This window comes from Melitaea cinxia, chromosome 13 (genome assembly GCF_905220565.1).
Source record: "Melitaea cinxia chromosome 13, ilMelCinx1.1, whole genome shotgun sequence".
NCBI classification, from domain to species: Eukaryota; Metazoa; Arthropoda; class Insecta; order Lepidoptera; family Nymphalidae; genus Melitaea; species Melitaea cinxia.
The window spans coordinates 15,093,199-15,109,752 of record NC_059406.1 but is presented as its reverse complement, the minus strand read 5'-3'; the positions used below and the strand labels follow the sequence as shown (position 1 = coordinate 15,109,752).

The following is a 16,554-nucleotide window of genomic DNA, read 5'->3' as shown; positions in this document are numbered from 1 at the left end:
ATCCGTTCCGCAGCGGAGGCTGGTCGCCTTTGACGACCAGCCGCTCCTCTACGCAATCGTTCGCGCGCTTTCGCACGGCGGGCGAAGGCTGTCCTCCCTCCGCGCCTCCGGCTTAAAAAAAACACTCTAGGGGTAGGGCAGACCAAGACCACGTAGACAGTGGGGTGCTCCAATTCGGTTTTGGGTATTTTTCGAATTTCTATACCTATATTCTAGCACGCAATATTACTAATTTTATTAGAATATTATGTCTAACGCGTTATTTTGTTTTAAAGTGTCTATTTGTCAGTCGTTAAACGTCAGTTCGTATCGTATTTTGATCTTGCAGTAAAGATCGTTTTCACGTAAATTAGTTCGAAAATAACGCGTGCTAGTCGCAGTACGGAGCATGAGTACACTTACCACAGCACTGGAATTAAGGTAGAGTCAGAAATAACAAAAATTTAACCTCCGATAAAAAAAATCTACCTGTATTGTTCATAATAGCCAATACTCGTATCGGTTGCCTCTAGCACAAAGATTTAAGTAGCAGTATTGGCAAACAAGCTCCCTAAAGGTTGAGTAATAAATATTATAAAATTAATAAATCGCTTCCTTTCACTGACACCTTTAAGGACTCTGTCTCTTTGTTTTTAGAAACAAGTTGCTTAATTACTGTAGAATGCATGGTATTAAATGTTTTTGTAGTTGAGCTGATTTAGATTATAGATTTTAAGGAAGATATTTCGTGCTGTGACCTACTTTAATAAAAATCAGTGCTATCAATATCCATCTCATTTACTGATGAAAAATAAGCATAAATCGGATACTATTCATCAAGAGTACCAAAAATACATGACTTTTACAATCGAGTTGTCGATTGCTTCGCTTTGACACTTATCCCTTATGTTTCAGGTCAGTTAAATATCTTATTAAAATAAAAAATGATAGTAAAAACCACAACATATCAACATTTATTATATATTTTTAACTAAAAAATTATTAAACTTTTTATAGTGATGAACTCTAATGAGTTCTGAATAAGACTAACGACATCACATGCCAAATGTTGCATGTACCATCTTCATTATCGTTGTACAAATTTAACAAATATTGAGTCATTGGACCTCAATATTAGGTCCACTTTGAGGGTGGGTCGTGCGTCCTTCATGACCGGCAATAGTCTGAAGTGGCGGATAATTTCACAGAGAGCAATCTTCATTTCCAATTTTGCGAAACGTTGACCTGAAACAAATGAAGTCACATAATCTCACTTCTAAAAAGAAACATTAGGTTTAGGTTCAGGTGTTTCTCAAATTACTTATACCAGCCACTCCTTTGGTGTAGTGTAGCGTCTAGTCGCGAGATCGATTCCTGCTCTGTGCAGATATTTGTATCTGTACAAACGTTTATTCTTGCTCTAGGTTTTTGCACATTAAGGTATCCCCACCACGCTAGGTTCCTATAATGGGCACCTAATAGCAATCGTTACTCTTAGAGAAAGAAGCTTTACGCAACAGTTATATTATTATTCAAATTGAATAAAAAATAGACAAAGAATGTGTTATAGGAAGCACTCACCTATACAGTTCCTAAGACCAGCGCTGAAGGGCACGTAAGCGTAGGGATGCCTCGACTCTCCATCAAGAAACCTTTCTGGACGGAACACTTCCGGTTCAGGATACAAATCCTCGTTCCTCTGCATATCATAAATGTGGACAACAACTTCGGCTCCTTTCTTTACCTTGATGTCATCTGGAATTAAAACAAAAAAAAATAGGATCTGATTATGGTAACAAGTTCAAAATAATGCTACCTCCTTGTTTTATACACCTTATTACACCAGTGCTAACTAAGCATATTACATCTATACAAATAAAGCTTACACGCTCAAATGTATGTACGCGCATAAGTTCCCAACCACTGCATTAAATTTGATAATTCTTTTTTTACGTAATAGTAGTTACGTAATAAGGAACATTGTCAGAACCAGGAATATATAAATACTTATAATAAAATGGTAGGAAAGTCAAAACTGTACATTGAATATTTTTTTTAAAGAATACTTGGGGTGTGATCTACAATCGATACCGAAGCCAAAGATATAGTTTTTAGAATTTTTGTCTGTTTGTCTGTATTTGGCACGAATATTATTAAGAAGTCGCGTCAACATATAGCTATCTCATATAGCTATATATATATATACGCTATCACCTACAGGGAACGAGCAGTGAACCTTTATTTCTTCAATGCACTCTGTAACAACGTGTAATCTAAATACGCATATTTGAATGTTGTTGTTATTATGTTAATAACCATGCTATAAGCTAGCTTCACACTATAAATAAAGACATTCTGTAGTATATTTAGCAAAAGCATTGCACCCGTGCGAAGCCGGGGCGGGTCGCTAGTATTCCTCATGCCTCATGTGTGGGTAGCATAAAAATAAAATTACTATACACAGTTGCTCTTGCATCGTGCCGACGGCCAGGATTGTCGTTGGTTAGTGCCTACTATAATACAACATCAAAATTATCCGCAATAACTGAAAACTTATACTGTTGACGTAGGTTCTAAGCTTTCTCCTGTACAGTTTATGAATAGTTCAGTAATAATATTTATTTTTATTCTCGACATACGGTGCCGAGATCTGGACACTGACGAAGGGAGTACGACTACTATACGACTAGTTCACAAGTTCAATGTCTCTCATTGTGTAATGGAACGGGCTATGCTTGGGGACTCTCTAGAATAGATCTCTAAAGATATGATCAGAAATGAGACTATCCGCGAGAAAACGAAAGTAGCCGGGTGGCGACCGGTTGAGGACTGCGAAGAACCGGGTATGTTTGGCACAAACTTTTTCAGCAGTCGACTGTGATAGGATGAAGCGAGCTATTCATTTTTATTTAACGTAAATATAAAATTCGTTTTACAACTTATAGCATAAATATGAGACGTTACGAGTATTAGAAGAAGTTATATATAATATAAAACACGCACCATTACAGGCACCATTATTTAAAGAGATAAATGGATTCTGTTTATTTCAACAAACGTTACAAAATTTACAATAAATTCACTTCAATTCACATAAATACAATATGTAAATATCACATTTAAATTTCTCTCTGAATCACAATATTAATGGCATTATAATTGAATGTTCGTCGTACTCGGACGAATGTATTTTATGTTCATTTTAAACTTGCATATTTTACAGATATCTGTAAGTACTTTTTTTAGTTTTTTTTTTTTTGTCTGTAATGGACAAATAAAAAAAAAAGCTATTATGTATAAAAGCTATATATGGAATTATGTAAAAAAATCACCAGGAGAATGATTCGTTTACATTGATCGACAAAGGCTAGGTAGGTAAATCGACCTTGCAGAAGATCACAGCTAAATAAGACTCCATTCAAGCAGTATTGTGTTCCTGCGGTGAGTAAAGTGACCGGAGCTCCTGGGGGCGATTGGGGGTAGGGTCGACAACGCGCTTGCGATGCTTCTGGCGTTGCAGTCATCTAACCTACGGTAATCGTTTAACATCCAACTAGCTGTAAGCTTGTTTGCCGACCTAGTTGTATAAAAAGGCTATATATTAATGGAAAAGGCTAAGTAGCTAAAAAAATCTAGTATGTAATGAATGTCACATACTCCACTGACCTGCCAGCTTCTCTGGGGCACAAACTTTTTTTTTTAATTTTCATAATATCTTCCATTACGTCAAAGAAAGTTTAACAAGTGTAGTTGTTTCTTGGAATTACGAAAATAAAATATAATCTATGAAAATTACGAACAATGTACCTTTTAACGACAAAATAGCGGTTCAGCTCAGATTAATAAACAAAAACAAACCTTTTGTTTATTAATCTGAGCGGTTCAGTATAAAAAAAAAAATCAACCTCTATAACTGTCAAATAAACTCACAGAATTTATAGCTTTTTAATATTATTATGGATTTAAATAAGCTGAGGCAGCTGAATTTAATGAAATCTCTTCATTTTATATTAACCTATTTACATTACCTATCAATGTTTACGCTAAGTACATATTTACATATTTACGTTTTAGTTAAAAGAATATTTAACACAGAAGTACCTAAGAATTGAGACATTGAGTAGATTTTTAAAATGTACGTTAAAATTAACGCGACGGTTCTTTTACTAATTAAACTATACGAAGAAGCTTTCAGAATATTCCGGAACAAGTTTCAATAATTAATATGATAGTGAAAATACCTTTTATAATTACCTACTTAAGTCCACTTGAATTTCTTTCCTTACTTTAATTCTATTATACTATATTAATTGTTTGCCCATATTATTAAAAAAAAGTGCGTGCGTACAAAGTCAACATTTCAGAAGTGAAACTTCTTTGGCAAACTAATTTTTAAGTCTCGTTTATATTTATATAAATCTTAAAGCTTTAGATTTTTGTGCGAGTGCCATCTACTTTGTATGTAATGTAATACTATCGATATTAATGTAACAACCTTTGTGGTTTCTATAGTACACACTAGATGGCTCTACTTATCAAAAACAACATTAGCAAAAACGTTGCCGTTTCATCAAAACGTTGCACGTTTCAACCGTAAAAATTTTACCCTCATGCGCCTAAAGATTCAAGAAGTTTCACTTCAAAAAGATTGTGTCTGATGCAACCGAAATAAATAAAATCTTAATTCGAAAAAGATTACAACCTACAATTATTACAGACTATTTCAAAATAAACTCGCCTTAAAGACCGGTTGTTGATATAGAATTTTCCTACAAATAATTTACAAATAGACTAACCGCTGGAGGTAGAATACGCCATTAGGGCCCGTTTCTCCTTAATTTAATACAACTTTCACAATCATAATATTTGCGAATAGCAATCTATCGTAAATATAAAGAAATTCGATTATAAAAAATAATAAAATATATCAAAAACTTTTATCTGTCGAATACCGTTATTCATCAAATAGCGTTTTCCACAATCAGTAAAACAGGCCCTTATTATCAATGTGTATAATAGCATACCTATAAATTATTACATGTTGGACGATATTAAGCTGATAAGTCAGGGGCGATCAATATGTGTCGGTGCCGATAAATTTGATTGATGACCGACGGTAAACCGAAACAAGCAACGTCGAATAAAAAAATATTAGGTATTCATCGAATCATATTGTGCACTAATAACGATTCGTAATTTTAGATAAACCTGACATTAGTGAATAAAATAACTTAAGTTAGAAAGTTTTAAGAAGCGTAATATGTCTTGCCGCATCAATAGTAGACTTTTCTGAGGTATATCCTGCTCGAAATCTTAAGCAGCCAATCTCGGAAAGTTCCTCAACATTCCAGAAGATCAAAACGCTTATCTAGGTTACTTACACTTTGCTACCCCCTTTACATAAAAAATGTTGTACAATTTTAGCTCAAATCTGTATTTCACTTGGATAAAAATATACTAAAGAATATTTAAATTCTAATTACTGCAATATTCAAATGGGCCTTACCCAACATAAAGTCTTCGGTGATCTCTCTACCAATGAACGGCACGCTCGGGTAGATGCGCAGTATTTCCTTGATCACAGCCTCGAGGTACTTCATCTCGCCGAGTTCAGATGTGTTTGGAGGCCGGTCTGAATCGCCTAATATGCTTGTCACCTCTTCTAAAATACGCTCCTGAATTTAACAATTATTTATTATTGATTTGATATTTTGTATGTGGCTACGGCAATAACGAATATAGCCACCCCGTCTCTTCCCGTGGGTGTCGTAAGAGGCAACTAAGGGATAACAAAGTTCCACTACCACCTTGGAACTTATAAAGCTGACAGATAGCGGGATAACCATCCAACTGCTTGCTTTGAAATACACAGATCGAAGACGGGCAGCATCGTCTTAGGTGCGACAAAGCCAGCCCTGCGGTCACCAACCCAACTACCCAGTGTGGTGACTATGGGCAACACACATGAGTTCACGCCATTTTTGGCGCGAAAATGCGGATGCCTATGTCTACAACTTAATATTCTTTTAATATTTTCGAACGAGAAAACGGACATATGATACTAAACGTAAAAAGAATTAAAGAGGCGTTTTATTTATCTTCACTATTTATATACATAACAATGTAGATCCACGAAAAAATAGTCAAAATCGGTACACCCAGTAAAAAGTTGTTGCGGATTTTCGAGAGTTTCCCTCGATTTCTCTGAGATCCCATCATCAGATCCTGGTTACCAAACTAAGGATATTCCCTTTCTAACAAAAAAAGAATTGTCAAAATCGGTACATCCAGTAGAAAGTTATGCGGTATAATACAACGTAGGTCGACGAAAAAAGCGTCAAGTAAAAACGCATTATTAGTAAAAACGTATTATATAACTCGAAAAGTAGTTGTTAGATCTCAAATAAATTTAAACGGGACCAATTGACACACACCACCTTTCGATTAAAAAAAAAATTGTCGAAATCGGTCCACCCGGTCAAAAGTTCTGAGGTAACATACATAAAAAAAAATACAGTCGAATTGAGAACCTCCTCCTTTTTTTGAAAGTCGGTTAAAAAAAATGATAACGGCCGATGTTTGTACACGAGGGAAATATCCCTCTCGTGTAAGGCAAAAATCAATGGAATCTTTGTGAGAGCTATAGAAGCTAAAACAAATAGTTTTAGAATATCTTTCTGGATATATTTTTTCGATAAGACGAAAAATCTACTACACCAAATTACTTTAAAAAAAACTTTATTGAACAGAAACGGTGAATACATTCAGTGTTCCCTACATAAAAATAAATATACAGATCTCTGAGATGCGGTTTAGGTATTGACGCGGTCATAGAGGTCTAACTTAAAATGTATAGCAGATTTCATCTCGATACACCGCATAGAAGTAAAGTTATTAATCTATAAGCCGTTCTATAGTTATGTACACAAATAATAAGGCAGTACAGACAAAGTCGCGGGACTATAGCTAATTTATAATAATATTTCTCACAGACTCATGTTCATGAAAATAATATTTAATTTGACGTTAAAAACGTGATACGTTAAAAATCGTTGTTCATTATTTTCACTAAAACGTTATTAATTAATATGAAAATATTGTGTTGTTACTTTTACGTCGTCTTGTAAAACAACTTTTAATAACCTTCAATAAATGGTTGAGTTTCTTTTTTAAATTAATACGTATTAATTATAAAAAAAAAAATCTTCTGTTAGTCACAATAAATTTTCATTATTACGTTTACTTTTATTTTACAATCGCTATTTTACTTAAAACGTGCACGTCAGTTTGTTCGACTAGCGCGTTGGCGCCGTGTTGGCGCACTTTGTAGTGACCCTGCTTTCTGTTACGCGGGTTGCGGGTTCGATTCCCCTCCTGAGTCTGAGTGAATATTTGTATTTATATATTTCTATGTATATTCATAAAAAAATTATATATTACAAATATAAAACAAAAGAAATACAAAAGAAGGCGCTACAAGTATTAAGTTGCATACCGAAGGAACAGATGACCGTATGTGTACGTTATAACTGTTGATTGGTAATCGCAGATTATACATACTCTTTTAATGTCAACTCTGATCTGTTTGGTTTTAAATGTATTAAATTTGAATTACTTTAAATTTGGAATATTATTTTATTTGTTTAGATTGAATCGTGTCATATTTTATGGTTCCGTGAAAATCGCTTTAAGAAGTAACATGTCTAGTTATTCGATATAACTTTTGTATATTTATATAAATTTTATAATAATTACGTTTAGTCAAAAAATAAATTCAAAATGTTTAAGTAAAAATAAATAATTTACTAATTAGTCTTTAAGTGTCTTTTTGGTTTGAAAGTGATCCCATTAGCCACATTTACAATTCAATAATAACTTATATATTTATGTACGTGTAATGTGTTAGTTAACATTCTATGATAAGCGTTTTTAAACGGTTTTATTTAGCTCACCCCGTTTGTTTTATTTTTTATTTATTATTTATTCTTGGGTCAAATTTAGTAATTCAAATTTCACCCTCTTCCTGTCAACCGATTAATCTGAAATTTTGTATACACTTTGGATTTTGGTGACAATACAATTATGTTTATTCATTATCATTATAAATTCAAGATGGCCGCCGCTACAAAATGGCGGATAATTTATGTTTTATTAATCCCATCAATATGGGTATCAAATGAAAGGGCTCAACAAGCAGAATACAATATACTATAAAAAATTGAAATCCAAGATGGCGGCCGCTACAAAATGGCGGATAACGTAGGTTTTATCAATCCCATCACTATGGGTATCAAATGAAAGGGCTCAACAAGCAGAATACAATATACTATAAAAAATTGAAATACAAGATGGCGGCCGCTACAAAATGGCGGATAACGTAGGTTTTATCGATCCCATCAATATGGGTATCAAATGAAAGTGCTCAACCAGTATAATCAATGTACTATATAAAATTAAAATCCAAGATGGCGGCCTCTACAAAATGGCGGATAACTTAGGTTTTATCAATGCCATCAACATGGGTATCAAATGAAAGGTCTCAACAAGTAGAATACAATTTACTATGCAAAATTGAAATCTAAGCTGGCCGCCGCTACCAAATGTCTGATAACAATTTTTTATCAATCCCACCAATATGGGTATCAAATAAAAGGGCTTGACAAGAAGAATACAGTGCACTATACAACCTCAATATTTAAGATGGGCCTTGCAATAATGAAGCACTAAATGAATTAAACAGAATGCGAAATAAAAACTAAAAACTAGAAAATAAAAATAGGTAAAAAAACTTTTTAAGTTAAACGGTTTTATATTAAACATACATTGCAATGTTTAAGATAAATGTACTAAAAACCAAAAAATAATAAAATAGATACAGTCGTGGGAATTATAAACATATGCATAGACTAGACTAAAATAAAACCGTGGGGCACGTCAACTGTCTACAAATTATCTACTTAATGTGCGATAGAAGAATCGTTTAATTCGTCGTTAAAATAGGCAGTTGGCCCGCAGACGGTGAGGAAATTACTTACTATTTTCTTGCTCATGCAAATTCCAATAGTTATACACTCCATGTAAATAAAAGAGATGTTTCAACTAGTTTATCGTTGGACATTCACACTGCTGGCTGGCGAGGAATCGTTTCACTGCTCGTAGTTTGTCTTTAATCGACAAAACATATGATAAAAGTACTACTCGCTCACCACTATGAAACCCTAAAACTCGCTTATAATCGAGCCTGCTAGCTTGTTTCCACATTCTAGCCCTACTTATCACACGTCCATCTTTGTCGGTTGAACAACTGCCTAATTATGGTGTAACATTACAAAACAAACATTTTAATCAACGATTGTAGACAATTGACGTGCCCCACGGTTTTATTTTAGTCTAGTCTATGCATATGTTTATAATTCCCACGACTGTATCTATTTTATTATTTTTTGGTTTTTAGTACATTTATCTTAAACATTGCAATGTATGTTTAATATAAAACCGTTTAACTTAAAAAGTTTTTTTACCTATTTTTTTTATGTATCGGTATGAACTGATTGTGACTGTTGAATTCTTTTTTTTCAAACGATATCTCCATAATAGTAGTAGTTCGATCCCCGCACATGACAAACATTTTTGTATTGGCCATACAGATGTTTGCCGTGGTCTGGGTGTTTGTACAGTCCTTGTGGGTCTCCCCACCGTGCCTCGGAGAGCACGTTAAGCTGTCGGTCCCGGTTGTTATCATGTACACCTGATAGCGATTGATACATACATATTTAAGTATTTAATAAAATTAAAATATAGGAACCAAAGGAAAGACTTGTTGCTAGTTAACATTTAATGCGGAACTGATTTACCTTCATTAAATATAATAATTTAATACAAACATTTTGTAGTACCCGCACTAGTCGGTATCGAGTAGCGATCGTTACTCATACGCCGAGTTGCACGAAAAGAAATTAAAATTTAAGTAGTGATTAAACTAATTTAATCGCAAGAATTGTATGAAATTCTCCGCAAGAATATATCCGCCAACCTGCATTGGAGCAGCGTTGTGGATAAGGCTTTGATCCTTCTCCTACATGGGGAAAGAGGCCTATACCCAACAGTGGAATATTACAGACTGAAGCGATATGATAAATTGTATGTATAAGCTGTTGGTTTTCTAAATAAAAAAAACTATTTATAATTTGAAAATATAGATGTGTAATTTTTACTTTTAACTGCGAATAAAATAATTTCTCTCACCTGGACATCCTCATGATCAGCTAACAGCATCAGTCCAAATGTTAATGCCGTTGCAGTTGTGTCATGACCCTGTCAATATTAAATAAAGCTTTATTATTATTAATATTGTAAATAATAATAATAATAATGTATTACCAAATTCTACAGTCCCTACTAATATTATAAATGTAAATGTAAGTTTGTTTGTTACGCTTTCCCGCGAAAACTACTCAAGCGATCATCATGAAACTTTGTACACATTATTCTTGGCGGTATTAGAAGTAACATAAAATACTTTTTATTTAAAAAAAATATCAATGTGAGTGAAAACGCGGGTAAAAGCTAACTTACAAATTAAAAGTAAAACTTAAAAATTAATTATTTACAGATAAATAATTGTGATATAAATCATGTCCACGTGGAATGGTGTCAAGAATACTGGCAGCTTAAGGGCTATGCCGTTCTCTGGGCAAACAAATGCACCAGCCCTCTTGTCACCAGTGGTGGCAATAATACGTGAATTAATTTTTGAAGTAAAACTTCTTTTCGCACGCTTGACTTGGGGAGTGAGCTGGTGAATGCGTGACGAGACCGTTACAAAAAGTGTAATCGGACGAGGCGAACGGAAGTTGAGAGGGAGGCACAAGTTAGATGGAACTAAAGAAGTTTTTCTTCAATCGTTTTGTCGAACGCACACTCGTTTTTTTTTACGTTTATTTTTTTTTTATAAAAAAGGCTTCAAAGTCAACGTCTCCTTGTAGAATAAATATCCTGTGTGGAACATTCTTAATACGAATACAGAGACCCAAGAAATATCCGGTCTGTACAAATATTTGTTACTTTAAACCAAACAGTAAACAATAACTCTAAATCGAACTTTGCAAGAAAATATACTTTGTTTTAAGTAAAAATTTACTAAGTAAAGAAACGAGGCTATTATGCTCTATAACCAAAACTGTCGCTTATCCGAAACAACAATCTAACTACGAGTATATCAGAAGATTCGAATAATTTTCGACACATAGCGAAAATGAAACTTTTGAAGGAGGAAGATTTTTTTTTTATAATTGTTATTTAGGAATTTGACATGGAAAATTATCCCTGAGTACCTGTTTAATAATAAGAAACGAACGAACAACTTTACGATTTGGGGACTAATATTGTTTTTCTCAAAGAGAGTAGAGAGAAATTTGACTTATGCAAAATGCGTGTCGTACTTAAGAAATAAATTATCAAGACAACTTCTTCATAAAAAACTCTGAGCACCTAAATGTTGTCCTATGTGTGTCTAAAATGTAGTATTTAGGACGGATTACGGATTTTGATGCGGTTTTTTTTTTAGTAAATAGAGTGATTCCAGGGGTTTGAATGTATAATACATGCATAATATAGTAGAGGAACACTGATAGTTTTTGCAACCGTGCGAAGCCGGGGCGGATCGCTAGTTATGAATAAAACTTATGTAACGACAAAAACTGTAACAGAAGAAGGGTAAGGGGAGACTATTGGCTTTACTATGATGTTCTGTTGTTTTTTAGAGCTAGTACTTACCTCAAACATAAAGGTATTTACTTCTTCTCTTATACCCTCTAAATCAATCTCCCCTTTACTCTCAGCTTCTAGAAGCAAATCTAAGAGAGCCAAACGCTGTTTCCTATCACCGCTTGCAACTTCCTTTTTGTCATTTTCATAAGATTTCTTCCTTTCCATGATAACAGTGTCTGCAAAGGAGTGCACACTGTCCAAACATTCGGCAAACTTTTTTCCGATTGGATGTAAACTGAATATAAAGTCGTTGTGAAGCCATATTGTCGTTAACCGCTTCATAACAAGTGGGCCAATGTCAATGATCGCTTGCTTGTACTTCAATTTTGCTTCAGATTTGTCTGAATCTAGGCGAATCCCCATTGCGGTTTCTAAAATAAAGATTATTTTTATAACTTCTGTTACTTTAAGCTGTATGTGAATAACATTATTCAAAGGAAACTAAATCGCACAGTTGTCCACATTTTATGCGCATACTAAAACAATTCGTTTTTATAAATATTCATGGATATAACGTAGTAATATTATAAGTTGTAATGTCAGCATGTTGTTATAGCTTTGTTAGACTTTTCAAATGCATTCAAAACGATTGACCTAGATTATTTTCCTTGTGTAATTTTTTTATTGACTTTTACCTTCTGGTTTGTTTGTATTATTTTTTGTGTAGTACCCACACACGAGGAAATTATAAATAATTTTTTATATCATATCAAAAATACCGACTGTTCCAGCGGGGATCGAACCCGCACCTTCGACTCACTGTGTCCGCACTCTTAGCGTCAATTAAGCTATGGAACGATTTAGTCGTTCAGTGGAAATCTTTGATATGATGAATTTTTATTCGGTCTTAAGGGACTGCGTTTACTTTCTGGTCCTAACTACCTGGCAGCACCAGAGGAACTACAATCATTACTGGTTAAAGATATAGAAGAGGTAGGTGATTTATTTCTCAACATACATAGCCTATCTAGTAATCCACAGTACTTACGCCGATATTCCATGGGAGCCTAGTACTACTGCGGTATACAAATATTTACAAAATAATTCGATTTCATTTCACATAACTTTAAAACAATCTGACATCAAAACTTTAAATTATTAAATAATTATTACAGTAATATTACTATTTAATTAACAAAACAATTTAATTTTTAAATTTAATGCCATATCGAATTAAAAAATATGAAAATAAAAAACTAAAATGATGAGAATATGTTAATTTACGCAATACAGTTAAAGCAACAATTGAACTCTAACCGATCACTTTACATATTAAGATTCCAAAGAGTTAGGCGACCTCATTAATATACTTCCGTAACAAGAACTCACCACAAATGGTATAAAGCGTGAAGTCACTGATGAAGGGCATAACTTCGATCACACCAGAACCTTCGCTGACCTTCTGCTTCAGATCCACCACGAGGTTCTTAGTCTTCTCCTCGAAAACATTCATGAAATTCTTGAGAATATCAAAATGGAATGTTGGGGTCAGAATTTTTCTTCGTCTATGCCATTTTGATCCTAAAATGTAGAAAACTTTTGTCAATACCGTCTAGCCTATTGGCACAGAGTGCGGTGACCCTGGTTTCCACTCCGGACTTATGGGTTCGATTCCCTGGGTGTAATATATACTTATTGTTTATATATAAGTATATTTATCGAAAAAAAAATGTAACTATATCAGTCGGCTGTTTCTTATACATAACACAAGCATTAAGTTGCTTATCTTAGGAACAGACGATCGAGTGAGTATATTAAAGATATGTGACGCCGCGTAGGCCATGGATTGTAGGTACCTGTTGCGCAACCGGGACCGATGGCTTAACGTGCTCTCCGAGGCACGGTGGGGTGACCCACAAGGACTGCACAAACACCCAGGCCACAGCAAACACCTGTATGGCCAATACAAATGTTTGTCATGTGCGGGGATCGAACCCGCAACCGCCAGCGCAACAGGTACAATCCGTGGCTGTGAATGTTGCGCCAACGCGGCGTCAATTCACGTCAAATTACGTATTGATACATAATAATATTTTTCGATCATAATATAATCACATAATAATAAAAATATTATCTCGGTATTTGAATAAAAAATCACGAGTGCAATTAGAAAAAAGGGGAAAAAAGTAATCCATCTGTAGACACGAGGATTTGAATTGAGAGAGTCTGCTGATGAGGATGTCTGCCGATTTTCCATCCTAACCATTACAACTTTAGAGACATTTACCTTCGTATTATAATGATATTGTAACCATTTTTTCATTGCCTAAAAACAGGGATAAATCGATATTTTCTAAAAATGAGTCTTAAAATCGTTGGAGCCGTTTTCTAGATTCAGATTATATACATATATACAAGAATTGCTCATTTAATGGTATTAGATATCGAATTGAATTTGCTTTGTTTTTTCATTTTAAAGATTTCAATAATCAATTACATACGTTCATATATTACTATAACTCAAGAAATGTTTTTAAAAATATAAATATCCATCATGAGCGGGAATAGAAACCGCAAACCACCAGTGTGTGGGCGCCGACATGTCACACACACCACTACACCAGATCGGATTATTATTTTTTATTTAAAAGCTGAATTATTCATAAAGCGTGATCTAACGTGTACGGGTTGAGCTATCTGTAATAATGCTTATTCAATTGAGGATTTCTTTTAAAAACGAAATAAAACTAAATCGTTTTTTCTTTGAGTGCAAACACAATAACATTTAAACCCCGGTTCCTATCGCGGTTCCTTAATTGAAAGTTAAATTTAGCGCTCATTACCTGTACTAACTAATAAGCCAGTTCCAAGCCAGGGTTCAATGAAGACGTATGGCTTGCTCTTCTTTATGTTTCGAGAGTGTGACAGCACAATCTGCAAGAAATGAGTAATCTCTAGAATTATGTCAAAACAAATACAAAATAAAATATTTTCCTTTAGTGAATTACAGACTGGACCAATTTTACAATTAAAAAAAAAAAAAACAAAAATATTAAAAAAGGCTTCATATGGATTGGACAAAATTGGCGGATTAAAAAAACGAAAAATAAATATTTAAAAAAAAAGTGGTTCGGAAATAAGAGTACTTTTGAAAACGATTTTCATTATATATCCGTATATATTATTATTATTCCATATATATATTCCGTATCTTATTAGCAATAAGATCGGTTATGACAAACTACGTGAAATCGGATCGGAATCCATATTTTTCTATCATTTTTTTTACATTTTTTTTTTTGTATATTTATAAAAATATAACTTTTAAATAAAACTCTCATCGATGCTATCGCTATGATTGATTTGCGGCACTATAGCAAGTTTTTTGAGGTAGGGTAGAGCAGCATATAATGTTGTCAGAATCTGGAGCAACCCGACTTGGGAAGTACCCTAACCTTACAGAATATCACAGCCAAATAATACTGCTTTCAAGTAATGTGTGTGTTCCTTTAAAGGCCAGCGCTTCTCTGGGGGGTCAGGGGTGGGTTAGGCAACGCGTTTGCGTAGCTTTTGGTGGTGCAGGCGTCTATAGACTAACAGTACCTCTTACCATTAGGTGGACTGTACATTTGTTTGCCGACATAGTCGAATAAAAAAAACTCCGCTGTAACCGCAGCCGCTGCACCCGTAATGATAACATGCTAAATATCCCGTTTTTTTTTTAAAAAAAATATTATATTACCTCAATATCTCTAATATCGTAAACATGGAGAATGTAACGATACAGAGCGGTGACTACTACCCGCTTTCCGTACTTCTTCGGCCATTTAAGAAGCTCCTCGAACACCTTATCTTGAAAAAATAAATATTTTATTTTAATATTTTTGGCATTAACATATCACAATTGGGTAGAAAACAATTAATTTCGTTTATTTATTTATGCATTAAAAAAACTTAGAACTAACAATTAAGTAATTTATTTACGGGTGTACGTAAGTATACAATTAACGAAAATAACAAATGGTACAGATAACTTTTTTCCTTTAAGGCCTTTTCCCAGTTTTCCCAGCAGTGGGACATAAATATACTAAAAACTGAAATTTAGTCGCCTTAAATGAAAATTTGAAGGATATAAAATAATAATTGACATGTACTTACTAGGAGGCAAACCAAAAAATATAATAGCACTTCCTATTATGGGAAACTTTGCCGGACCGGGAACACTGTCTAGGTCATTATGCTCTGTGTTAAATAATTTCCATAATATCATGCAGACTAAAATGGCTAACGCTATCTGCCACAGCATTTTGAGCTCTATTTCACGTACACACGGATCACATCAATATGTCGTTCAGAGAATATCTGAAATGCAAAAAATGCTATTATTTTTTTGTGAGTGAGCAATTTGAATGATTATAATATCACATCGTCCTCAACTGTCCTATAGTAATGGATCTGATGAAGGCTCCATTAAATAAGTCGATGTTATAATCACGTATTTGTATTTCTACAAAAGTTTTTCAAAATATTTTTGTCCACCGTGTTTCGTAGAGCACGTAGTCATCGACACCGGTTGTAACCACAAGTATCTGATGACGATTGTTACTCTTTGTAAGAAAATCATCTCATAATAGGTCAATATGTTGGATTAAACATGAAATCTTGGCTTATTAAAAAGACCTAAGCCACTATTAGTGAGAAGTTTCCGCTCAATTATTAATTTTTACTTCGATAAAAATATCTGAAAATCGTTATTACGACTAAGAGAGTCCGGAATTAACAACTAGAACTTATGAAAGATCGTATAAAAACTAAATTCATAATCGTTATAAATTAGTTTATTGGTGTTATTTTTTTCAATTTTTA

At 33.9% G+C, this 16,554-nt stretch overlaps 1 protein-coding gene across 1 annotated transcript; it reads right to left on the bottom strand.

Annotated features, from left to right (window-relative positions):
* Positions 1-944: 944 nt before the first annotated feature.
* On the bottom strand, positions 945-16,293 carry LOC123659037 (cytochrome P450 4C1-like). Its single transcript, XM_045594313.1, has 9 exons — positions 15,847-16,293; positions 15,431-15,540; positions 14,532-14,622; positions 13,078-13,269; positions 11,755-12,119; positions 10,225-10,293; positions 5,486-5,654; positions 1,561-1,734; positions 945-1,224 (listed from the first exon to the last, which is right to left on the bottom strand). Exons 1-9 carry the CDS (start codon positions 15,992-15,994, stop codon positions 1,067-1,069), a joined length of 1,476 nt encoding a protein of 491 aa, XP_045450269.1. The 5' UTR covers positions 15,995-16,293; the 3' UTR covers positions 945-1,066.
* Between the last annotated feature and the right edge of the window lie 261 nt (positions 16,294-16,554).

Bases quoted from the DNA above. Each gene is read 5' to 3' on its own strand.
- LOC123659037 (XM_045594313.1), bottom strand. From the start codon at position 15,994: ATGCTGTGGCAGATAGCGTTAGCCATTTTAGTCTGCATGATATTATGG. The intron at 13,270-14,531 runs GTAATGAGCGCT...TCTACATTTTAG, and splicing joins TGGCTTATTAGTTAGTACAG to GATCAAAATGGCATAGACGA. The intron at 1,735-5,485 runs GTAAGGCCCATT...TTTTAATTCCAG, and splicing joins CACCGAAGACTTTATGTTGG to ATGACATCAAGGTAAAGAAA.